Source organism: Marmota marmota, unplaced genomic scaffold, assembly GCF_001458135.2.
Source record: "Marmota marmota marmota unplaced genomic scaffold, marMar, whole genome shotgun sequence".
Classification (NCBI taxonomy): Eukaryota; Metazoa; Chordata; class Mammalia; order Rodentia; family Sciuridae; genus Marmota; species Marmota marmota.
Genome location: NW_025999941.1, coordinates 6,003,663 through 6,030,440, shown reverse-complemented (window position 1 = coordinate 6,030,440; position 26,778 = coordinate 6,003,663). Strand labels below are relative to the sequence as shown.

The following is a 26,778-nucleotide window of genomic DNA, read 5'->3' as shown; positions in this document are numbered from 1 at the left end:
TTTTTTTTTTTTTTTTTTTTTTTTTTTGGAGACAGTGTTCTGCTAAGGCTGGGCTAAAGCTTGCAATTTTTTTTTACTTTAGTCTCCAGATTATAGGCACATGCCATTGTGTGTAGTTTAATGCTTTGTTTTAAGTAATATTTCTTTTTAGTTGAACTTTACTTTTTAAAACTTTCCATATAGGAGTGTTTTAATTTTAAAATCATTTATATGTTGTATATAATTCAAATGGATGATTTAAATAGTACTTCTTTTCTGTATGAAATCAAGGAATTCACCATAACCCACAATAAGTAGTCGATCCTCAAAGAACATTTAGTACATTTTGAATTTAAAAATTTGATGTGGGGCTGGGATTGTGTCTCAGCGGTGGAGCGCTCACCTAGCATGAGCGGGACCCGGGTTCAATCCTCAACACCACATAAAAATAAAGGCATTGTGTTGTGTCCATCTATACCTAAAAAATAAATTTAAAAAAATAAATAAAAAATAAAAATTTGATGTTAGAAATACATTAATGTATAAAAAGTAAGTTTTAATATGTATTACTTTATTTTCTACTGATTTCACCCATTTATAAAGGATTGAAAGTTTCATACTCTTTTAATTATATGAGGGCAAATGTATCAATTTTGTGGTTTAAGATATTCTGGTTCTATCATGCTGTGTTTCCTCTGTTGTCAGGAAATTAGATAAAAATTCTAAATTTTACATTTCAGTGTCATCCATGCTCCATTACCAAGTCCTGTTGACAAAGTAAGTTGCTAATGATTTTTTTTTCCTAAACTGTGCTTTTAAAATGTTTGTTTTTAATATGCTCTACCTAGAATTTATTTTACAACAAAACATGTGAAGTGCATATAACTATACAGTTAATTTGATCTTCTAATCTTTAGTATCTGGAGAATTTAGAATGAATGTTTTTTTGGAAAAAAAGTCATAATTTTGAGTAAACTATTGACTGTGTAGACTAGGAATACCTGTTTTGCTCTTAGCCAAAGTTAAGAAATGTTAGCTTTTACTTTTTATTCTGAATCAGTTCTTTCTAGAAATTTGTTGAAGCATCAACCCAGTTTAGTTTACTCAAAATATTACCCCTACAGGAAAGTAGCACAGAAATATGAATTTACAGAAATTATTCCTTTATTATCTTTGAAGGTCAGTTTTAACACAGTTTGATTAGAAACTGTAGTAATTGCTTGCTACAAAAACATTCTTTTTTCTGTCAAGAGACAGTGCTGTCATTGGTAAAGAGCATAAAAACCAACAAACAAAACCCCAAACAAAACATCTTTTTCATCATTTAACATTAATGTGGATGTTATTTTCTTAGTGCAATAATTAAACTATTTGGGGAAATATTTTGCATCTTTTCTTCCATTTGAGTGAAGAGCAAATGCCTACCTCAGACTGAAGTGGTCTCTTAGATTCCTTTATTAGAATTAAAAAGAGGTTAATCAACTTCTGCAATGCCAAAAATTATTTCAGAAGTAAATAATGGTCTTACTGATCTAGGACTAACTTTTAAAAAAATAATGCCAACTCTTTTAGTATCATATTAATAAAAATATACTTTCTGTGCTTAATGAGGAATAATATGGTAATCAATTAACACAGTGCTTATTAGTGTTGAGGATGTGGGTAGATATTATAGCAACCAATTAAGTGCTCTTCTTTTTTTTTTTTTTTTAATGCCATGATTCTATTTCCACAGCCTTGCTAGGCCGTGCAGTAGTGCTCGCCTATAATCCCAGCAATTTAGGAGGCTGAGGTAGAAAGATCACAAGTTTGAGGCCAGGCTTAGTAACTTAGTGAGGAAGGGCTAAAGATGTAGCTCAGTGGAAAATCACCTCTGGGTTCAATCCCCAGTACCACCACCATCAAAAAAAAAAAAAAAAAGTATATATATTTCACAGCCTTGAAAAACTCTTCTAGAAAGTGCCTCTTCTAATAGTCTTGGATTCTAAACAATTTGACTGATTTGTAGTGTTTAAGCACCATTATTAGGGCTGGGGATGTAGCTCAGTGATAGAGTGCTTGCCTGGCATACAAGAGGCTCTGGGTTCAATCCCAGTACTGCAAAAACAAAAAACAAGACTAAACACCGTTATTTTCCAGAAAGTGTATTTATAGTTGAAAGGAGAAAAAAGAAAAGAAAGACAGGTCTGGCTGGGATTGTGGCTCAGTGGCAGAGCACTTGTCTCACACACACATATGAGGCACTGGGTTCAATCCTCAGCACCACATAAAAATAAATGAATAAGATAAAGATATTGTATCTATCTTCAACGAAAAAAAAAAATATATATATATATATTTTTTTTTTTTAAAGATAGAGTGAGAGAGGGAGGGAGAGAGAGAGAGAGAGAGAGAGAGAGAGAATTTTTAATATTTATTTTTTAGTTTTCGGCGGACACAACATCTTTGTTTGTATGTGGTGCTGAGGATCAAATCCGGGCCGCACGCATGCCAGGCAAGCGCGCTACCACTTGAGCCACATCCCCAGCCCATGAAAAAATATTTTTAAAAAACTATTTTTATTACCCCTGACCATTGAACATTGATAGATTTTATGTTGCCCTCCCTACTTCAAATAACATCTTGAAGATGGTTACTTCTAAATGAATTGTGAGTTGTTGACATATTGAAGAACTATTTAATGATGAATCTTAAAGGGAAAATATGTGGATCTCTGGATTTAGGAGGTTTATCTGGATTAAGAAAATACTGGATGGCCTTTATACTATAAATTTGTGATTCAGCTTATCAAGGAGTGTTTTCATGAGTAGCACTTGTTGTACCACTAAGGAAATCAGTTAATTTGAAAAATAAATTTATGTGCATATTTAAATAGACATTTCAAGAAATTGGTCTTAATTTTGTTTTGTTTTTCTTTTTCTTTTTTCTTCTGTCTTTAATTTCTTTCATGAAGTTTTTTTTGTGACTGTTGACACTTTGACTTCTTTTTCTAGGTTGCTGCTAACACTCCAAGTATGTATTCTCAGGAATTATTCCAGCTTTCTCAGTATCTACAGGTAAAAGTAAACTTTGAAAATTCTTAGTCTTTAGAAGTACCATTAAACAACTTAGATTTTATTTTGCCGGTATGCAGATAGAGGATAAAAAGTGTTGGCTAGATACAAGTACAAAAGAAATATCTTTTCAAAGAAGAACAAAGGATTAAAAATAGTCTTATGAAGAAAAAAGAAGTCAATTGTTAAATACAGAGAACATAAGCTTCTGTATAAGATTTTTTTCTTCAATATGAGGAAGTTCCAAAACAGTTTTTTTAATCTGTAGATGGCTTTTAAATAAAATTAGACCTGCTAAATAATAATATCATTATATTTTGGGATGCTTAATAATGTTAATATCGCATAATTATATAACACTATTGTACCCTAAGTTCCATTCTAGCACTTTACCTATAGTAAGTCATTTAATCTTTACAGCAGTCCTATGATGCACATATTTTATTCCCACTTTTACAGATGGAGTAACTGAGAGACAGGAAGATTTAATAACTTACATAGTATCAAACATCTAGTAATGGATACATCTAGGATTTGAACCTAGTCTGTGTTTATAGTGATTGGATAGTCAGACCTCTGAATCTTCTATACTGTGCTACTGGATACATAGAAAGATTTATTGATAAAGCAGATACTTGGAATGGTCTCCTGAAGCAGTTAATGTCATATTTAAAGAGTAATTCAAATCTTTAAAAAGCCAACAAGTGTTTTTTTTTTTTTTTCCTGGTTTATGTAGATTTGGGCTGGATTGTGGTGAGAGAATAGTTAAGGAAAACCCTTGATTAGGAGTTTAGAGATTGAAGTCTTTTTCTTGGTTCTGCTACTCAGTTAATTCTGTATCTTTGGGTGAGTTATTTTACATGTGTAGGCTTTCAGTTGTCTTTTGTTTAAAATTATAGAATTATTCAAGTGATCTTGGATTCCTATATTTATTTACAGGACTCAATGACTGAGAGCAGTTCCATCTCAGTTAAGAACGTACACATCTGTAAAAATGATCAGAAAATAATGAATGAATTAGTTAGATCTTATCTTACATCAGGGATAACGTACTGGTGCATAGAAAATATTTTTGCACATTGTACTCTAATCAGATTCTCTAGATTCCATCCCTGACTTTAATTTCTGATTTGATCAAGAAAGTTGTTTAAAACCTTTGGGCCTCATTTTCTGCAGCTCGGAAAAGGGTAGAACAATACTACCTCACCAAATTGTGAAAAATATGTAATTAATACACATAAAGCACTTAGAACAGTGCCTGGCACATAGAATGTATGCCATAAATGTCAGTAGTCATTTACCATTCAATAGGAAGGCACCTTAATTGATTTAGGTGTCCTTATTAGAGGTAGAAGAAAACTGAGATTAATTTGGTGTACACTTATTTTTTATGAGAAATACATTAATATATTTTCTGAAACTATCTCGTGTTGTTAATAGCCACCATAGACTGGGACTTTAATGCCCTGACTCAGAGTCTTTTCGACTTTTTGTCTGTTCTTTGAACATCCACTTTGAATTTGTTTAAATCACACCCCACAGTCTTTTCTGTATACATTCTTATTGAACTGCTGAAGTTCTAATGTAAATTGTGAACCTTTTGAATAAAAGCTGGAATAGATGCATTTTATGCCATAGAACTAAAAAGACCATTCCTGAAAATACTATATTTCTGTTAATGTGGTTCAGAATTAAGAAACTAATGGAATTGAAGGATAAGTGGTGAAATTACACCATCTAGTGGAGGTAGATTTTGTTTTTTAGTAAAACATTTTATGTCTCTTTAATTTCCTGGATATTATGAATGTTTTAGGAGCTTAAACATGGCAAATAATCTCTTTTAAATGTGTACAGTTTTGGGGCTGGGGATGCAGCTCAAGCGGTAACACACTCGCCTGGCATGCACGCGGCGCTGGGTTCGATCCTCAGCACCACATAAAAATAAAATAAAGATGTTGTGTCCACCGAAAACTGAAAAATAAATATTAAGAAATTCATTCTCTCTCTCTCTCTCTCTCTCAAAAAAAAAATGTATGCAGTTTTAGTATGGATTCTGAGGTGGTATGATTTTTAAAACAAAGTACTTATATTCTGATTAGGCAAGATTTCTCATAATCATTATTTATCAAGGATATAAAGAGCAATATATTGCTTTAAACGTCAAATACTATGTTTAAAGTGTACATTTTTCTATTGAGGTGACTCAAAGCCAGTAGGATAGTACATGTTCTTTGTATAATGACAGTAATAGAAGGTCTAAACGTGCCAAAATCAAAACAATCCTGTGAGCATTTCACCTTGACTTCTAGTGAAGGAGACTGACCTTATTAACAGCTATCAAATGTTACAAGTCACCTAGAGATCAGACTTTGCTCACCAATATCTTTCATTGTAAAATATTTCTTGGAGCTGCCAAATATAACTCCTTGGCCTCTTGATTGCATGGAACCAATATTTGGTGGATGCAGTTTATTTGGGGTATTAATTCCTGCTCAGTGACATGTAGTTAGGGAAAAGACCAGAACACCTGAAAATGCAGTAGATTATGTTTGTAAATACTCTCTTTAAATACACATATATTTATATTTAATAACATGGTTAAACGGGAAAATGTGAAGCTATTATTTAGATATATTGTGCAGTTACGCCATTGTAAAGTAATCTTTGTTGGTCAGATTATTTTTTCTTAGTTTGTGACAAATTTGTTCTGAAGTATATGCATATTTGTGGGTGTGTATGTGTATGTAATGCAAACCTACAAGATTTGTTAGCTTTTTAGAGTCTACGTTTTTTACAACTCATTTTCCAAATTAGGAAAAACAAAACAAAAATAAGTAAGTGACGTGTTCTGTTGTGGGGGGAAGTTGGAACAAGAGTACTTCTAACTTAGAGCCCAACAGATAAAGCTAAAACAATGTGGTACATATATATTTAAAAGGGTTATTAAATTTTAAATACTTTGAAATATGTCAAGGGGTTATAAGACTATATTCAGGAGGGTACAGAAAATTGATTATTCTTCAAAGGAATCATGATGAGTTTATTAGAATCTCTTTTGTGATTTTTATAATATTAGGAGGCCTTACATCGGGAACAGATGTTGGAACAGAAGTTAGCCACACTTCAGCGGCTACTGGCCATCACCCAAGAGGCTTCAGATACCAGTTGGCAGGTATTCCAGTAGCCTTTATGTTCAAGAAGCATTTAAACAACTTAATATTTCATAGGTGTTGGAATCAAAATTAAAATTTTGTAATAAACAAAGGAAAGGGAGCACTGAGGTGTAGCTTAGTGGTAAAGTGCTTGCCCAGCACATGTGAGGCCCTGAGTTTGATCCTCAGCACCATGTAAAAATAAATAAAACATAGATATTGTGACATTCTACAACTAAAAAGATATTTTTTTAAAAAATAAAGAGGGCTGCCCATGTAGCTTAATAATAGAGCGCTTGCCTATTATGTGCATGACCCTGGGTTCAATCCCCAGTACCACCAAAAAAAAGAGGGGAGAGTTATTTCCTAACTAAAGAATAGGTATTATGCCAGGTGCATGGAATACATACTTGGAATACAAGTGATTTCGGAGCCTGAGGTAGAAGGATCAAAAATTCAGTATTAACTTAGTAAGACTGTCTCAAAATAAAAAGTTCTGGCCAAGTGTGGTGGTGCCAGCCTTTAAACCCAGTGACTTTGGAGGCTGAGGCAAGAAGATTTGCAAATTTGAGGCTAGCCTCAGCAATTTAGGCCCTAAACAATTTAGCGAGACCCTGCCTCAAAATAAAATATTAAAAAGGGCTGGGGATATAACTCAGTTGGTAGAGTACTTGCCTTACACGCACAAGGCTCTGGGTTCAAGCACCACACACACACACACAAAAGTGCTGGGGGCCAGGAACAATGGCATACATCTGTAATCCCAGCAGCTCAGGAGGCTGAGGCAAGAGGATTGAATGTTCAAAACCAGCCTCAGCAACTTAGTGAGTCTCTAAGCAACTTAGCAAGATCCTGTCTCAAAATATTAAAATATAAAGATGTGGCTCAGTAGTTAAGCACCCTAGATTCAGTTCCTGATACCAGTACCAAAAATACATAAATTAAAAAAATAAAATAAAAAGGCTGGGGATGTAGCTCAGTGGTAGAGAACACACCTGAGTTCAGTCCCTAGGACAGTGCAGGGGCACTGGGGGGGTAGCAAATCAAAGTGTTAAAAAGTTAGCATTTACAGTGGTTGTTGATCAGTTTTATAATTTTATTTATTTTGATGGCTGTCGACCTTTTTGATATATAGGTTGTTTTTTTGTTACTCTGGAATTTTATTTATATTTAATTTTTCTTCAACAGGCTTTAATAGATGAAGATAGACTCTTATCACGGTTAGAAGTTATGGGAAACCAATTACAGGCATGCTCCAAAGTAGGTATTTAATCTGTTACATAAAGAAGAATACTTGGGTTTTTTATTATTTTTTTTATTTATTTTTTGTTATTTTGAGTATATGCTAAAACTTTTGTACATTTTCAACATTCTTTTGTCATGAGAAATATCAAACATACATGTAAGTAGAAGGAATTGTGTGATGAATGTCAACAACTGTCTTTTCTATTGCAGTTGATGTTTGTTGCAAAAACTGGGTCATTTACCCGCTCAAATTTGTCTCAATTTATGTTGTTATTTAAATATTTTTCTAGCTCCTGTACACTCCATAAATTAGTATTTTGATCTAGATATTTGGTTTAATTTAGGGTTTGTGTGTGTGTGTATGTTGGTTGTTTTTTTTTTTTGCCAAAACTTCATGGATAATAATATGTTTTTTTATCAGAAGATAATACATTTGCCTCAAAATACTTGGTGCTTTTGAAGGTAATTATTTTTTCCTACAATGTCAATATGGTGACTTGCAGAGAATATCACAAATGTAAGAATAATTAATTTTACATATTTAAGAAAAATTCTCAATTGCCTTTTTTTTTCTATTGGAAGCAGGAATTAACATATTTGTCAACGCATAATTTACTGATTCGACTTTTAAATATACTTCATTTAATACAGGGCCAGCATTGTTTCTGTTTGGCGGTATAACACAAAATTTAAAGAGCATCATAATGTGTACAGTTTTTTCAAATAGTAGAAGCTTTTAAAAAAAATAATTTTGCTATAATTGTAAATTTTTTTTTTATTCTAGAATCAGACAGAAGATAGTTTACGGAAGGAACTTATAGCATTACAGGAGGATAAACACAATTATGAGACAACAGCCAAAGAGTCCCTGAGGCGGGTTCTTCAGGAGAAAATTGAAGTGGTTAGAAAACTTTCAGAAGTTGAGGTATTTCAATTTTAAAAATACCACATGGTAACTTTAGATAGGGCAACGGGGAGGAAGGGGAAGGGAGGGAGCATAGGGATAGGAAAGATGGTGGAATGAGATGAATATCATTACCCTAGGTACGTATATGTGTATGATGGCACTAATGGGTGACTCTACTTCATGTATAACTGGAAAAATGAAAAATTGTGCTCCATTTGTGTACTGTGAATCGAAATGCATTCTGCTGTCATGTGTATCTAGTTAGAACAAATTAATTAACTAATTTTTTTAAATGCCAAGTAGTAGTATTATTTTTGTGTTTGTTTGTTTTTACTTTAAAAATTCCAGGGCCCTTTAAACATAGGTATTATTACGTAGCTAGGAAATATTTTCAGTCTCTCAAATGGGAAAGAACATGTATGCTGCTTACATTGATAGGAATTCTCAATATAATCATGTGAGTTCTGGTGCTTATGGTCCCTAGTCAGTGGCTAAGGAAATAAAGCCTAACCAGCTGGGTGCAGTCGTATACACCTATAATCCCAGCAGTTTGGGAGATTGAGAAAGGATGATCGCAAGCTCAAAGCCAGCCTCAGCAATTTATTAAGGAAAATCCTGTCTCTAAGTAAAAAATATTTTAAAAGGTTGGGAATGTGGCTTAGTGGTTCAATCCTTGATACAAACAAACAAAAAAGCCTAACCAGGGAATCTTACTGTTTGCACTCTGATGAGGATTCAGCCTCTCTATAATGGACCTTGATGTTTTAGGGAATTGATTTCTTGGCATAGATTTTGCTTTTTTTTCTTGGTCACTGTAAGACCAAGAACATACATATTCTTACTTTACCTGTCCTTTAGAGAGGAAAATTGTCTTATACTTTAGAAGCTCAAAGGGAAACTCTCCAAGGCCCTTTCTGGGTCTTTTAGGAGTAATCAAAATGTGATTCTCAGGGCTGGGAGTGCAGCTCACTGGTAGAACCATGGGTTTAAAAAAAAACCAAAACAGTGTGTATGTCTATACATATGTATATATATGTGTGTGTGTATACATATATGCATGTATAAAGTATATATACTTTTTTATCACTGCATTAGGGGGAAAACCCTAATTTGTAATATGGGTCTTATTATTGTGTGTTATAATTAACACAGAAATTATCTGTCCCTCATATTGGTTAAAATGTCCATCTTAAACTAAATAGTAACATATCCTTAGAAAGCGATAATTTCTATAGTGACCTTATCCCAGAGCGCCTAGTTCATTTTTATTTAATTTATTTACAGTTGCTAGCTGTCTCCTTCTCTTTTTGGTGTTAATTGCTGCATATTACTAAACATACTTTAAGAATCAACAGACTTAGCCAGGCACAGTGTACACACCCCTGTAATCCTGGTGGCTTAGGAGACCGAGGCAAGAGGATCTGTAATCCTGGTGGCTTAGGAGACCGAGGCAGGAGTTCAAGTCCAGCCTCAGCAACTTAGTGAGATCCTAAGAAACTCAGTGAGACCCTGTCTCTAAATAAAATACAAAAAAGGTGGGGGGTGCTGGAAATGTGCCTCAGTGGCTGAGTTCAATCCTTGAGTTCCCCTGAGTTCAATCCTTGGTACCAAAATAAAAAAGAATCAACAGGCTTAAAGTATTTTCAAGTCTAAAAGTCACAGCTGTTGACCTTTTAAAAGTGTGATTAGCTGAGTACAGTAACACATGCCTATAACTCCAGTAGTTTAGGAGGTTGAGGCAGGAGGACTGTGGGTTTGAAGCCAGCCTCAGCAGTTTAGTGAGGCTGTAAGCAAACTAGTGAGACCCTGCCTCAAAATAATAAATAAAAAGGGCTGGGGATGTAGCTCAGTGGTTTAGCACCTCTGGGTTAAATCCCCAGTACAAAAAAAGGTGTAATTACAGTGTCCCCTATACCCCCAACATTTTTTTTAAATCTTATTATTGTTTTAGTATATAAATTTAAATCCTTATGTTATTTAAGTCAGCTTTATATAAAGTTCAGGAAATGTGTTGATTTAGAATAGCCCATGGAGTTATACTTTTTACAAATTGAATTTAGAAGGAATACTAAATAATAAATGAACATTTATTCAAAATAAATTGTCTGTGAATTTGAATTTCAGCGAAGTCTGAGTAATACTGAAGATGAATGTACCCACCTGAAAGAAATGAATGAGCGGACTCAGGAAGAATTAAGAGAATTAGCCAATAAATATAATGGAGCAGTTAATGAGATTAAAGATTTATCTGATAAATTAAAGGTATGTATTTATTCAATCTAAAAGCATGTTAAGCTAATAATCTCTACCATACTGGGTAGCTTTAGATATTGTTTAGATATTGATGAATAGTTGTTATAAAATAAGGTACTTCTATTCTATTTAGTTCAATCTCAATGACCAGAGATAATTGAAAGCCTGTAAAAGCTAATATATTTCCTCTGGAGGAATTTGAGTCACTGCCTCACAATTGGCATCTTTTGATATAGAAGAGGAAGTAAATGAGAATCAACAAAACCTAAGATATTCAGGGTTTTGTTTTGTTCACCCTGAAACTGTTTATTTTTAATCCCATTCCAAAGGTAAAGCCCAACTATTTAGTATTGGAATAAGCCCAGATGAATCTTAGAATAATCTGCTTGATTGCTGTTAGCCTTTAGGGATGGAGTTGATTCTGCTTCCACTGTCATTCCTTATAGCTGTGGCACATTTAGGATAAGGAGAGATCACATCATAGAGTAATGTCTAGTTGGTCCTTTGAAATCTTATATCTGAACCAGGCTCTTGGGAGTCTGAGGCAAGAGGATCTCAAGTTCAAGGCCAGTCTGGGCAACTTAACAAAACATTGTCTCAAATATAAAAAATAAAAAGGACTGGAGATGTAACTCAGTGGTAAAGTGTACTGGGTTCAGTCCCCAGTACTGTAAATGAATAAATAAATTCTTATAACCGAGTTAGTGAAGACCCATATTATTATAATTCAAACCATGAATTGAATGCCTGGAAGATATGAATTTATTAGAGAAGACCAATGCATATGTCTTCTGTGTGGTTGGTTTACCCATGGTACTTCTATTTTTATTCCATTCTTCTTTCTGTGGATTGAACCCAAGGCCTTGTGTGTGTATGCTATGCAAACACTATTACTACTGAGCTACATTCTCAGCCTTTTTCATTTTGAGATGAGGTCTTGCTAGGTTACCCAGGCTGACTTCAAACTTGTGGTCCTCCTGTCTCAGTGTTCCAGGTAGCTAGGATTACATGTGTGTATCACTGTGCCTAAATAGGCTGTGATGGTTATAAAGATTGGTCTTGTTAAAAGGAAATCTTTTTAAAAAAGACTTATACCATCATCCCTTTATCAAAGTATGATTTTGTTTAAAATTTCAGAATAAATTGTATTTTAGAACTTAAAAATTAAAACAATAATAATTTTAGGGGAACATATTACTTCCCACATTAAAATTGTGGTGTTTTGGGGTTAAGGATGTAGCTCAGTGGTAGATTACCTGCCTAGCATGTGTGAGCCCCATGGGTCTAATCCCTAGCACTATCAAAAACATTTTAAAATAGAGTTTCATTTTGACCCTTTATCTCTAGATGTAATAAAACTGCTTGCTTGCTACAAGGTTTTCTTTTAGGTGCTATTATGGAGGAGTGAACCCAATGCAGATCACTTTTGACATTAGGTCTTTGTCTTTATTTTCTTTGCTGGTTTAGAAAAAATGGCTACATGTGATGCACTGGGTTTGATTCTCAGCACCACATAAAAATAAATAAACAAAATAAAAATATTTTTTAAAAAAAGAAAAATTGGCATTATAAATACAATCTGAAATTTTGTATACATTCCTTAGAAGTTGAATAAAGGCAGTGCTGGCTTAGGCCTCTTAAAACAGCATCAGATTTAAATCTTCTTCTTCCTCAACAGGTAGCAGAAGGAAGACAAGAAGAGATCCAACAGAAGGGACAAGCTGAGAAGAAAGAATTACAACATAAAATAGATGAAATGGAAGAAAAAGAACAGGAGCTCCAGGCAAAAATAGAAGCTTTGCAAGCTGATAATGATTTCACCAATGAAAGGCTAACAGCTTTACAAGGTAAGTTAGCTAATATAAAAATTCTTTTGATTTGATTTTTTTTTTTCTTTTTGTCTGTGAAATATCTTTTTCTTGGACTTTTATTTACAGTACGGTTAGAACATCTTCAGGAGAAAACTCTTAAAGAATGCAGCAGCTTAGGTAGGTATCATCCAAATTTCCTGTTTCAAGCTAAATTTTGTCATTATTAAACTTTTGACTTTGTTTATTATTTCATATTAGGTTCTTATTTTCTGTAAGTGGTGTTTTACATATTAGGTATAAAATAGCTACACTCTTAGAAAATTTCTTTTTAAGGGGCCTGGGTGGTGGCTCAGTGGTAGAGCGCTTGCCTAGCATGCGTGAGGCACTGAGTTCGATCTTCGGCGCCACATAAAAGTAAAAACAAATAAAGTAAAGGTATTGTGTCCATCTACAACTTAAAAAATATATATATTTAAAAAAAAAAAAAGAAAAAAATTTTTTTAAATTTGCTGGATTGCCACCAGTGGGCACCATTGTTTAGTCCTTGAGATAAATGAAATTTCTGCATCTGAGATGTTCTACTTAAATCCATGAACAGTAGAATCCTTTTTCTTTTGAGGTTCATTGGAAGGCCACTAAGCCTGAATTAATGGAAAAAATAGCATGTTGAACCCTTCTTGTAAAAATAAATATAAAGTCTTTTATACAGTCTTAATGTGAATAGGAATACAAAATGCCATGGTTACACTTCAGACCAAGTGTAATACTTAAAACATTACTTTCTCTGATCAGGCAATGATATACTGTCTTAATCCTAGGGATACAAGTTGATGACTTCTTACCTAAAATAAATGGGAGCACAGAAAAAGGTAGTGTAAAAAACTTAAATATTTTTCTTTCATGATAACCTTTTACTGTTTAAGCAGAATAGGAAATTCAGGGTTTTAAAGTTTTAACTGTTTGGAATGCAAAACATACCGCTCACACATTATTGAATTCTATCATTTAAAATCAGGGTTCCCTTTATTTTCTAAGACTTGTGCCATGATCTATTATTAGATATCCTTTGTTATATGGAAATTTCCATTAAATGATAAAAATTATAAAGTTCAACATTAGCAATGACTTGACTTAGTATAACTGTTTTTCTCCCAGTGTAATTTTTAGAGAGCTAGACTATCATTTTGTTCCATCAAGCTCTGTTTTTGGCCCCCCATCTTTTGGGGAGAGTACCGGGGATTGAACTCAGGGACACTTGAGCACTGAGCCACTCTCCAACCCTATTTGTATTTTATTTACAGACAGAGTCTCACTGAGTTGCTTAGCACCTTGCTTTTTGCTGAGGCTGGCTTTGAACTCACAATTATCCTGTCTCAGCCTCCCTAGCTGCTAGGATTACAGGCATGTGCCATTATACCCAGCTGGTCCCCTGTTTTTAATGTGTGAGTTTATTTAAAAGCCCATTGTGCCTTGGACATGTAGAAACTGCTTTCTTTTTTCCATCTGTTTTATTGGATAGAGGAAATGAGGTCAGTTATTCTGCCATCAGAAAAAAATTATTTTATTAGTTTTTGGGTTGTGACCCTTTCTTCTAGACAGCATAGATGTTCTCTTGCCCATAACTTAAAGCCACTAGATATTGATTTTACTGTTACTACATGGACTACTTTTTGCTCAATGGCTTCTATAATCTTTTAGTCTTGAAGATAACTTTTCACCTTTTACACTTCCCCTTTCATCCAACGTTGATTGAGTGTCAGCTATGCCAAATTCTGCACTAGATACTTAGAGTACCAAAGAAATAAAACTATTTTCTTGTGTATACTGATATCACTATGTGCCTCTCATCTCAATTTTTATATAAAAATTAGTGGAAGATATCGAGATTCATACCAAAACTTCTATAAAATATTTAAACTCCATTAAATAGTTTTTCCATATATCAGGGGATATCTTTATAGTTCTTGAGCAACAATCAAATTCTGGTAAAGCTGGGAAGTGGTTTATTTTTGTTTTGTTTGTTTGGCTTGTTTTTAATCAAGAACTAGCAAAATAGGCTCAGGTGATCATGTATATGTGAGCTGCAAGGTCAAGACCTAATAATATTGTGTTTATAATGGATTTTGGAACTCTCAATTAAGAAAAAGTTTCTTTAACAATTGCTATTTGACTATTCTCTTTATTTTTGTAAAATGCATCAATTTTAAAAATTCCAATTTGAATGAGTTTCAATTTGAGAATTTTTAAAGGTGTAGTTTATATTCATTGCACAAAAACTACTTGTTACTTTTCATTTAATAAACTTAGCAAACTGATGTAAAATGAATTAATCCTTTTCTTCTAAAACTTTGTCTTCCTTAAATGATTTTGTATTTTCTGTTATTATTTTGTTTATTTTTCTTTCTGGTATGTACACTTTTAAATCAGTCCCTCACTCTTTTGACTTGAATGTGTATTTGTTCATAGCATTAGTATTAACCTAAACTGAAAACCTCCTCTTTCTTCAATTGAGAGAATTCTTTTATATACACAGAACCATCTTTTTACTATTTATATTTGTCAAATTACTGCATGAAGTTTTTGCCAGTTCCAACTGATTTGGGAATAGTAGAATGTTTTTATATTATAGAATATTGTAGATTCCTTTATTCAAGATTAAATAAGATATTTTAGATATTTAAAGGTAACTTCATGCTATAAGTATTTTTTCCTTATTGGTATATTTGGTTTTTGGTGATAATAAATTGAGTAATGTGGAGAGAGACTAATAGGATATTTTAAAAGATGCTAAGTAGGGCTGGGGTTGTGGCTCAGCGATAGAGTGCTCACCTAGCACGTGTGAGGTGCTGGGTTCGATCCTCAGCTCCACATAAAAATAGATATTGTGTCTAACTACAACTAAGAAAAATATAAGTGAATAAATAAATAAAGGTATTGTGTTCAACTACAACTAAAAATTTTTTTTTTAAAAAAAAAGCTAAGTAGTAAATTTCTGAATAAACACAAAACCTTCATCACACCAGATTTACATAGTGAACTTTTGAGATGGGTTACCAGTAACATTCTGAATCACTTGTCATTTAATACAAACCAATTACCAAGCGCTCCAATATTACCAAAATCTAGAACCATAATATTACGAGTTTTTAACTAAAATTATTCTATAAGCAGTAGAACACCAAGAAGGGTTATAAAAAAATATTTCAAAAATGTCTGAATATGTTAAAATTAATATTTCTTCTAGCAAACTGCAATTTTTGAAATTAAATATAATGGAGCTGTTAAAAGCACAGGTTTTGTGCTATTTTTTGTATTTTATTTAATAATTATAATTTGAACATCTCTTAAAGAGTATTAAATAATGCAATCTAAAAGAAATATAATTAGAGCCACATATATGATTTAAATTTTTCTGGTTGCCACATTAAAAATATAAAAAGAAGCAGGTAAACAAATTTTAATAATATATTTTATTTAACCCACAGTATCCAAAATGTTATTTTAACATGTAACCAGTTTTCAAAGATTATTATTGAAACCTTGCACATTACTTTTTTCTTACTAGTTGAATTCATCATCTCTTTGTTTTATACATACAAGCACATCTCAATTCTAACTAGCCACATTTGAAAGGCTCAATAGCATGTCTGGCTAGTGACTGTAGTATTGGACAACATAGGCATAAAACATTAAAATCCATAGGAAACTCACATGTATAAATAAAACTCATTTTAAGTAGAATGGTTTTCTACTTTACATTTCCATATTTGTCTTGTTTACATTCCTACAACACTGTTTAATATCATAAAGACCCCTTTTCTCACCAATAAATATCTACTTCCTTTTGGATTATCAGTGGCAAACATTTTTGTAGCTTTGGCAGAGTGATTTCCAAAAGGCCTGAATTTAAGTAATAGAATATTAAAAGTGTCATAATATAAAAGCTTTATGTATACTATCTGTAAGACACTTTTCTTAAATGTTTAAGAGATGCCTTTGTAGAAGGGATATGTATGTATCTATATTAATTCTAGAATTTATCTAAACAAGTGTATGATAAACATTTTAGTATCATGTTCAGATGTTAAAATCAGAGTGGATAAAAGGTTGATGTTTATCTGGTCAGATATGGTTGGGATATCCTACTTCAGTAATTTGAGTCTTTTGATATTTTTCTGAATTTTGGCTTCAGATAAGTTTCATAGAATCCTTTAGTTAGGTTAAAATTTGGTTCCAGATGAGTTTTGATGTTTAACATGATGTAATGTAGTTTGAGTTTTGAAAGTATCATAGCTTAGAAAGAATTTATGTAAAACAGTTTTTTATCTTTGTAGTTGCTGTTTTACTAAGGGCTCCTTTTTTGCTTTAGTTGGCTCTGATTGATAAATTGTTTAAATTTTTAAAATTTTAAATTTCTGTAGCAGTTAGCATGTTTATGATGTGTATCTCAGTATTATGTTGTAACCAAGTCATGTGTTGATCTTTCTAAAACGTGAGGTTATATCAGACTTTTTTTCTTCATGTTTTTCATGGTTACTGTAAAGTGGAGTGCTCTGTAACTAGATAAAGAATAATAAATTTGAGAATAGAGGTAATGAAGGCAACTAACAGGAAGGATGTTGAGAGAGTGAGGCACCATCGTGCAGAGTTGAGATAATTAAAGAGGTAAAGTAGGCTGAGATAGAGAAGAGAAAGGAGGGTTTTATAGTGAGAGTGGTGCTGACTTATGCGTCCTTTTTTGAAGATTTTAATGCTTTCACACATTTCACACCATATTGAAATATAATTTTAATACTGAAGTTTTCATAGAGAAAGGGTTATTTTATTTATCTGTGTGTGTGTGTGTGTGTGTGTGTATACACGTATATGTGGTGCTGGGGATTGCAAGTGCTCTAACACTGTGCTATATCCCTAGCCCTTTTTAAATTTGAGGCAACATCTCTAAGTTATCCAGGCTAGCCTTGCACTCTTTTGATCCTCCTGTCTCAGCCTCCTGAGTAGCTGGGGTTACAGGAGAAAGGTATATTTCAAAGTGGGAGAAGCTGTTTAAGGCAGTATGTTTGGATATTTTTTTGTTGTTTTGGTTTGGAGGTTTTGTTTTAGTCTGGTGTTTTGTTTTGGGGTTTTTGTTTGTTTGTTTGTTTTTTGAGCTCTTTGGATAAAAACTGCACCTTTAAAAGCTCACTATTCAGGGGATAAATTAATAGTTATAAAATCACTATTTTCAGTCATTTAATTCCAAAATATGTTTGCTTGTAATATTAAAATGTGTATTCAACTTTTAGTAATCCTACTCAGAGTTACCCATGTTGATACATTTTTGTTTTCCTGTCTTTGCTGTTAGTTTTCAAAGACAGCAGCAAACTATATCCTTAAAGGTGTTTCTTTCTTCATTAGAGCACTTGCTTTCAAAGAGTGGCGGGGACTGCACTTTTATTCATCAATTCATAGAATGCCAGAGTGAGTACAGAGTATTTTTCACATTGATTTTAATAAAGTCAGGGACTGAAGTTGAAAAGTGAGAGTAATAATGAGGATCTTGATATGTTTATTATAGCAGAAGTACACAAAGCCAACTTTAGACAGCAGTGAACCTTTTCAGACTGTTTCTGTTTTTGTTTTTTTGAGAAACATATTCCTATTGTATCAGCCTTTTTTTTTTTTTTTTTTTTTCTGGGTAAATGATGTCACTGAGAAGTCTGGTGGTAGTGTATCAGCCTTCACAGAGCATTTTACATTAGTCACACACACAAAAAAAGACGAAATTTAAAACTTGTTAATGTGCCATCATTACTGTATAGAAATAAAATGGACTTTCAAACACCTCAGCCTTTTATGTGAATACTTAATAAAGAGATGGTAACCATAATCTATTTTAAGTTGTAGTTCAATCACGATTTGAATTTTGAGGTTCTTAAATGAAGCCTTAAAAAGTTATTCAGTTTGGGCTGGGCACAGTGGCGTGCGCCTATAATCCCGGCAGCTCAGGAGGCTGAGGCAGGAGAATCACAAATTTGAGGCCAGCCTCAGCATCTGAGCAAGCCCCTGTCTCAAATAAAAACTTGTAGAAAGAGCTCAGGGGAGTGGTATTCTTTTATTAGTGACAAGCAGATTGCCACATATATAGTGAAAAATTGCTGATAATGTATATGCTTTTTCCTCTTGTGCAAACACTCTCAAGCACTTTTCTCTTCCTGTTCTCTTTGAAATGAATGGTTTTCCAAATTTTTATGCACATCCATCTACGATTTTAGGAGGATTTGAGAATTATAAAGGTCACAACTGATATAAACAGCAGACATGAGTTCAATAGATCAAGAATTATACCCCTTAGAGTATTTAAGGAAGTGAGAAATTTCATTAAATGTTTTTAGAAGAGCTCTGATTTTGTCAGTCTTAAATATTATAATATTAAATGTAAGTTTAATATTACTTTGAGGCAATTTATTTAGTCAATGTGGCATTTCTTTTGTTCTTTCAAACAGTATTCATAAAGCAAAGATTGGTGCATCTTTTTATTATCTTCTAATTACAAAAATCTCACTTTATTCAAAAACAGTACATTGATTTGGGGCAAAATAATTGGTATCCTTTGAAACCAGGAAAAAAGTATATAATCTAAAATATAAACTTTTTTAGAAGAAAAACTTTATACTTTTATTACATGTGATGATTCTTGGATAAGTTATTTTTATTTTGAACTTTTAAAGTTTATATTTTGAGCCCCCCAAAATAAGAGAATTGTCACAAGAATGTTTTTCTGAGTTGCAATTTGCAGAAATCCTTCTTTCACTTTAGTGACAAGAAAAGGTCACTAGCCTTTATTTTTATCACTTGATTATTTAAGAAAAAAAATTTAATCTATAATTTGTTGTCAAACATTTCATTCAAAGTAATATTACAAAAATATCTGTTGTTTTAATACAGAACAATGTTTATTTTAAATAAAGCAAAAGATGTTTCAGATTTTTATTGAATCATAGTTATGGGGGGAAATGGGCTAAATAAACATAAGTGAGAGCACAAAAGTTAGGTAAATTATAATAAATCCTCTCAATTAGAGTATTTGACCAGCTTATAAAATTATGTTTATAAGAACTATGTAATTGCATGGGAAAATATTAAACATGGTACATAGAAAAAAAATCCATATAAAATCCCATTCCTGTTTACAAAGTATGGACCAAAGATGAGAAAAAATGAAATATAGGTATTCCTAGGTATCTGAATCCATTGGATTTCTGAGTACCAACAATAAAAATTTAAGCCAGAGCGGTGGCACACACCTGTAATCCCAGTGGCTGGGGAGGCTAAAGCAGAAGGATCATAAGTTCAAAGCCAGCCTCAGCAAAAGTGAGGTGCTAAGCAATTCAGTGAGACCCTGTCTCTAAATAAAATATAAAATAGGGCTGCGGATGTGGCTCAGTGTTTGAGTGCTTCTGAGTTCAATCCCTGGTACTTTCCCCCGAAAAAAAACAGTGAAAGTTTAGACCATAAGCTAATATAACTAGGGTAAAGCCTATTATTGAAATGTTTGGTTTGAATTTCAAGTAGCAAGTAGCAATCATTTGGTTAATGATGATTCTACTTGTATCTCAAAATTTTCTAAATTTGTTCAGTTCCTTAAATCTGTTTAGCCAGAGTTAAAATAGTATAGGTTAGTTCTTGCTCAGTTTATTATCAGAAGGAACATTTCATTATTTTATGACAAGCTGCCATTGTAGAAATTGTTGACTTTAATGAGTATTATCACAAACAAGGCAAATTCAGCAAACATCATACTCAGGTGAACTTACCCTCAGCACTTTTAAAACAATTTTGGAGTATTTATTGACAAGCCTACCCAGACTTTTGGGGGGGGGGGGTTGCTGTTATTTTCATTGATAAGCATCATAAACTGTTTTATGATCTTGATCATAAAGTATAAATTCATTATACTGTAGTACTTAAGATTCTCAGTTCCTTTCAGTCTTGAAAAAAGCAAAGTTAAATACTTTGCCTTCATTATTTACTAGTGCTTATATAGAATAAATTCACCTTGTGCTTTAAAAATTAGAAAGCAGATAATTCACTTCCTTTGTTTTTTTTTGGGGGGGGGTGCGTTTTGGGTTTGTTGTTGTTGTTGTTTGTCTTGTTTTGTACCAGAGATTGAACCCAAGGGCACTTAACCACTGAGCCACATCCCAGCTCTTTTTATTTTTTATTTTGAGACAGGGCCTCCCTAGGTTGCTAATAGCCTCACTAAGTTGCTGAGTCTGGCTTTGAACCTGAGATCCTCCAGTCTCAGCCTCCCCAGCTGCTGGGATTACAGGCATGTGCCACCACACCTGGCTTCCTTTGGATCCTTTATGTTTATCTTTATTGTATTGATANTTGTATGTGGTGCTGAGGATCGAACTCGGGCCACACGCATGCCAGGCGAGAGTGCTACCGCTTGAGCCACACCCTCAGCCCCACGCCTTTGTAGTCTTAATCCATGTTTACTGTTTTTGTTATTATTAGTTAAAAAATGAATTATCTTAACGTTTCGTGCCTTACTGGGCTGTCCCCTAACTTTCAAAAAATTCTCTCCTTGCTCCCCACCTCATTTTGAAATTATAGGCACTATCTCTGTATACTTCTTTTCTTCCCTCCTTCCTGCTAGGGCTTTGCTCTCACACTGAAATTGCCTTCTTTGGAGGAATGTATTGAATCAGTGTTGCTGTGTAACTGAATGTTTACTTTTCTTCCCTCTATGAGGTCAGCCTCTCTAAATAATCTCAGGATTATTCTGATTACATATTCTCCTTGAAACAGATTATTAAACTTTTTTTAAAAAAATGTATTTCTCTAAGCCAAAACAGTTAATTTATGGCAAAGAATGGAAGGCACTTGATGTGTGTTAGGTTATGTCCCTGGTATAGGAAACAGAGTGTAAACTAGATGGTGCTAATTTATTATTTCTTTGTCCTTAGTTTGTCTAGTCTAGGATACATTAGAGAATTATATTAACTAATTTTATTCTGCAGAATTGTATAAACTCATGAGGGTCTGCATTATTGTAATTGTAACACAGAACCTTTCCTTTGCAATCCTAAAGCTGTATTTCTACTTGTGAATTGCTACTTTCTGAAGGTAGAGAAGTTGCTGGCTTGCTGTTGAACATTAATTGTAATTTTCTACTTTTGTTGTATCATGATGTTCGTTCTAGTATCAGTTTCTTTACCATATTTGTCTTTTTTTAAGGAATTTTTTTTTTTGGTAGTTGTGGATGAACAGAATGTTTTTATTTTTATTTGTTTATTTTTATGTGGTGCTAAGGATAGAACCAGTGCCTCACACATGCTAGGCAAGCACTCTGCCACTGAGCTATAGCCCCAGCCCCCATATTTGTCTTTTAATAATCTTTTTGGTAACTTTTGCTCATTTCTATTTATGATTAGAATTGGATTTTCATGTGAATCCTGATTTGGCCTCTCCCTGGCAGTGATTCTGGGCAAATTAACCTCCATTCTCTCATTTACAAAATGGGATGGTAATACCTACCTCAGAGGATTATTTTAAAAATTAACTGAGATTGTATTTACTAAATGCTCTATAATGCCTGGCACACAGAAATACTTGTTAGGTAGTAGGTAGAAAATATGTGGGTAGGTGGGATCATGGAGAGGTGTTAGTAGCTTTTTTGTCAAAATAACCTGTTTTCCTTTTTTTTTTTTTTTTAACTCCCCATCGTCTGACAGTAAAGACGGTTGATCTGTCTTCCCTATCACTCTCACCCTTGCCAGTACCAGGGTACTTAACCAGTGAACTATATCCCCAGCCCTTTCTTTAATTTTTTTTTTTTTTTTTTTTTAATTTTTGAGACAGCGCCTGACTGAGTTGCTCAGGCTTGCCTCAAATTTGCAGTCCTCCTACGTCAGCCTCCCAAGTCACTGGGATTACAGGCATACATGACTATAGGCATGTGCCTGGCTATCTAACTTTTTATTGTTCATGTTAAAACAACATTTTCTCATAATCTAGAGATTTAAATTACCATATGCATACCTTCTTAAAATTTAGTCTCAAGCACATTGCTTTGATGGCCTAGTTATAACATTATTTTTTGAAAGCCAACTGTGAGATTTAGAAATATTTTAAAGTTGGCAGTTATAGCAGCAGATTATCTAGTTCTTTTATATTTACCTACTCTTCTATTCCACCAGATTGTTTGGGGTCCCTAGGAAACTAACATCAGTAACTAACATCAGTATGACATAGGCCATGCTATTTGAGTTTATATTCTGCTTTAACATTTCAATTAGTTGTAGCTGTCATGTGAGGAAAATGGGTCTTTCGCTTTAAGAATTCAATCCAATCTTGGCACACCTGTGCTTTCTTTGAGGTCATTGTTTGCCTTATTCTTCATTTTTATTTTGTGCTCAGTGGTAACATAGGACATAATTTATTTCTTTCAACAAAGAAATAAGCTTGGTTCTCTTTTGATTAGTTTTTAGGAAGATTTAACAGTTTTTGTAACTCTATCACTTATTCTCGGACTAAACTAAATGCTTAGGTGATAGTTCTCAAATGTAGTCAAACCATCAGTTCTACTCCTTGGTAGGTAGGTTCTCTATGTAAATGCCTGACCATACATTTCAGGTTCAAATTCAAGGTTGTTTCTTTATTTTTTAAATATTTTTTTTTGTTGTAGATGGACACAATATCTTTATTTTTATTTACTTATTTTTATGTGGTGTTGAGGATCGAACCCAGGGCCTCACACATACGAAGCAAGAGCTCTACCACTAAGCTACAACACCAGCCCAAATTCAGGGATGTTTCTAACAGTAATATACACAATAATTCAAAAATGGAAGCAGCCCAGAACACTTTCACTAGCAGATGGATAAATATACTCCAGTCTATTGGGTGAGAGAAGCCTGACATATAAGAATACATGCCATAGTATCCCATTTATATGAAATGCAAAACTACTAAAATTATATTATTTAGTCATGCATATTTACATGAGGATTGTGAGAAATTAAAAATCAGGATAGTGGATACCATTAGGAGAGGGAAGATTTGACTGAGATGTGGAAACCTTTGGAGCTTGGTGGGAAGATTCTGTTTGTTGACATGGACTGTGGTCACACAGAAATTTGCTTTATAAAAATTTATCTAGGGGCTGGGGTTGTGGCTCAGCGGTAGAGCGCTTGCCTAGCATGTGCAAGGCCTGGGTTCAATCCTCAGCACCACATAAAAATAAATAAATAAAGATATTGTGTCCAACTACAACTAAAAAAATATTATCTATCTATACTTTTCTGTCTCTCCTTTTGTGTGTGTGTGTGTGTGTGTGTGTTTGTGTGTGTGTTTTAACAATAGGTACCCATGGTTATTAAATAGGAGAAAATGAATAGTTAGCTCTCTGGAGTAAACTTCACAGAGGAAGTTTTTTTGAAAAACGAAAGGTCTCTTTTCTTTCACTCGAGCTGAGTCAAATAGCTCTTTCAAAACACCTGTAGTTACCATTATACGGAAGTTCTCTTTGGGAAGGGTCAAAGGCAGAGATCTGGTTCTCAACGGTTTTGATTGTATGTGTTACCATAGTAATTTTCAATACTCCTAAAGCCTTGCAGTCACCACTCCACATTTGAGACTCAATAGAGATTTTTCTTTAATGATGTATATTTTTTAATTCCTTCATTATAGGCCATTTGTGATTCATTGGACTGGATAATATAACCTTAAATAATTTAATATGATAATAATAGCAGTTAATTATTATTTAGCTCTTATATGCCAGTACTGTTAAACTTTTACATACATAAAATTATTAATTATGTTTTTTAGGATAATGAAAGCATTCAAACAATTTCTCAAAATTTTATTACTTTAAAAACAGATGCTTAGCTGGGCATAGTGGTGCATACCTATAATCCTTGGGAGCGTCTTGGGAGGCTGAGACTGGAGGATCGCAAGTTCAAAGCCAGCCATAGCAACTTATTGAGGCCCTGTCTCAAAATAAAATATTAAAAGGGCTGGGGATTTGCTCAGCAGTTAAGCACTCCTTAACAAAACAAAAACAAAACAAACTCAATCTGTGCATTCAACAAATATTAATTAAGCATCTCCTATACATACACCAGGCATTATTTTAGCTATTGGGGCTTTAAAAATGCATAAGACAACCAGGAGCCATGGCTCATATCTGTAATCCCAGCAACTCTGGAGGCCGAAGCAAGAAGATTGTGAATTTGAGGCTAGCCTTAGCATTTGTGAGAACTTCCTTCAACATAAAATAAAAAGGATGTAGCTCAATGGTATAGCACACCCAAGTTCATTCACCAGTACCAAAAAAGAAAAATAACTAAATAAACAAAACAGTGAGTGAGGCATAGAAAACTTTGTATTAATGGAATTTACATCTCTTGAAGGGACCAAAATTTTAAAAACTGGGATTGGTAAATCCATTAAAGAAAAATAAAAGCATTTTTTTTCTTAGTGAATGAGATTCTAACTGCCGACCAGTTTTTCATTTTCTCTCAGTGAAAGTAAAAGAATTTAAGGTGATAAGAAGCAGCAAAGGTAGTATATAGCTGAACAGAAATGAGATTAAACTGTGTAAATTTTGTGTGTACACAGGGAAAATATGTGGCGAGGTGGTGCATGCCTATAACCTCAGTTGCTCTAGAGGCTGAGGCAGGAGGATCCCAAACTTAGCAGGACACTGTCTAAAAATAAAATGTATAAAAGGGCTAAGGATGTAGCTTACTGGTAGAATGTTTGTGTAGCATGCACAAGGCCTTGGGTCCAATCCCCAGTACCATATACAAATAAAGAAAGAAACTATGTGATAACCTAAGACTGAGATTATAGAGTTTTAGAACACCACAAATACCTTTTTAAAATAGAAGGCCAGATAGTAAAAATTTAGGTTTTGCAGGCTGCCAGGTTTCTATTGAACTACTAAACTCTGCCATCATAATATGAAAATGAATGAACCTGGCCATGTTTCCACAAAACAGCAGGTTGGATTTGGCCTGTGGGACTGTAATTATCGGTTTCCTGTGCAGAGCATATAGATTTTGTACATTGTGGTAAGGACTGGAGGTCTTGTTTTAAGGGTTGGTGACAGTTTTGAGCAATAAATTAGTTTTTGATGTGTTTTTATAAGCTGATCTTTAGATCTTCAGTATACTATAGAACAACTAGAAGAGTTTTCAAAGTCTGTTTATACTGTTTTATTATTATGTTTGAGTGTTAGTAATTTGTTAGTATCTATTGTGTGCCAGATCTGTGTTAGGAATTAAGTTATTGATAAGATACCTCCCTACTATGACTAAACCCTAAATTCCTAGATTTATCACAGATATCTTTGTAATCCTTGGGAATTACTAATACCATTCCTGATGCAAAGTAAATATTTCAAGAGATTATTAGTACACTTCAGGGAACCGTGGGCCTTATAATTGGTAGCTACAATATACCTTTATATAGACATGAATATATGAAAGCTTAGAGAGGAGAGAGAGAGAGAAAAACCATTTAGATGGTAGGAGAAGAGGAATTCAGTTTTAGACATGGTGAAAATAAGCCTCTGGAGTTTCTGGGAGAAGATATTAGTAGAGTTCTGGATATTAATAGTGTTAAATTTGGCATCAACATTTAGAAATTATTCAAATGCAGCAGGTAGTCAAAGCCTTTAAAAAGGAGTTTGTGCTGGGCACAGTGGCACACACCTGTAATCCTAGTGGCTCATAATGCCTATAATCTCAGTTGCTTGAAGGAGGCTGAAGCAGGAGGATCTGAAGTTCAAAACCAGTCTCAGCAACTCAGCGAGGCCCTAAGAAACTCAGTAAGACCCTGTCTCTAAATAGAATATAAAAAAGGGCTAGGGAGGGCTGGGGCTGTGGTTCAGCAGTAGTGCACTTGCCTGGCTATGTGAGACATTGGGTTCGATTCTCAGCACCACATAATAAATAAAATAAAGGTCTATCAAAAACAACAACAAAAAGAGTAGTACTGGGGGTTGAAACTGGAGTTGCTTAACCACTCACCGAGTTACATCTCTTGANAAAACAACAACAAAAAGAAATCTTTATAAAAAGGGGGGGGGGCTGGGGATGTGGCTCAAGTGGTAGCGCGCTCGTCTGGCATGCGTGCGGCCCGGGTTCGATCCTCAGCACCACATACCAACAAAGATGTTGTGTCCGCCGAAAACTAAAAAATAAATATTAAAAAATTAAAAATAAAAAAAATAAATAAATAAAAAGGGGGGGGAGGTTAGGAGAGATAGGGATGTGGTTAAGTACAGAGAATCTGTAGATTGGGATACTTCAGATGTTGCCAAGAGGGGCTGGGGTTGTGGCACTGTGGCAGAGTGCTTGCCTAGCATCTGTGAGGTACTG

The 26,778-nt window shown here is 33.8% G+C and overlaps 1 protein-coding gene across 35 annotated transcripts in view; it reads left to right on the top strand.

The window, feature by feature from the left end:
* Window positions 1–26,778, top strand: part of LOC107149604 (sarcolemma associated protein) — a 145,416-nt gene that overhangs the window by 74,732 nt on the left and 43,906 nt on the right. For 6 of the 35 annotated variants that reach the window (XM_048801063.1, XM_015494384.2, XM_048801052.1 and 3 more), the window contains exons 4-13: window positions 720–756; window positions 2,973–3,035; window positions 6,109–6,204; window positions 7,373–7,444; window positions 8,214–8,354; window positions 10,461–10,598; window positions 12,268–12,436; window positions 12,527–12,577; window positions 13,219–13,269; window positions 17,798–17,860. In XM_048801063.1, coding sequence (XP_048657020.1) covers window positions 720–756; window positions 2,973–3,035; window positions 6,109–6,204; window positions 7,373–7,444; window positions 8,214–8,354; window positions 10,461–10,598; window positions 12,268–12,436; window positions 12,527–12,577; window positions 13,219–13,269; window positions 17,798–17,860 — 881 coding nt within the window. The remainder of the gene's footprint in view (window positions 1–719; window positions 757–2,972; window positions 3,036–6,108; window positions 6,205–7,372; window positions 7,445–8,213; window positions 8,355–10,460; window positions 10,599–12,267; window positions 12,437–12,526; window positions 12,578–13,218; window positions 13,270–17,797; window positions 17,861–26,778) is intronic. The other 29 variants (XM_048801074.1, XM_015494396.2, XM_015494397.2 and 26 more) reach the window with 8 other exon arrangements.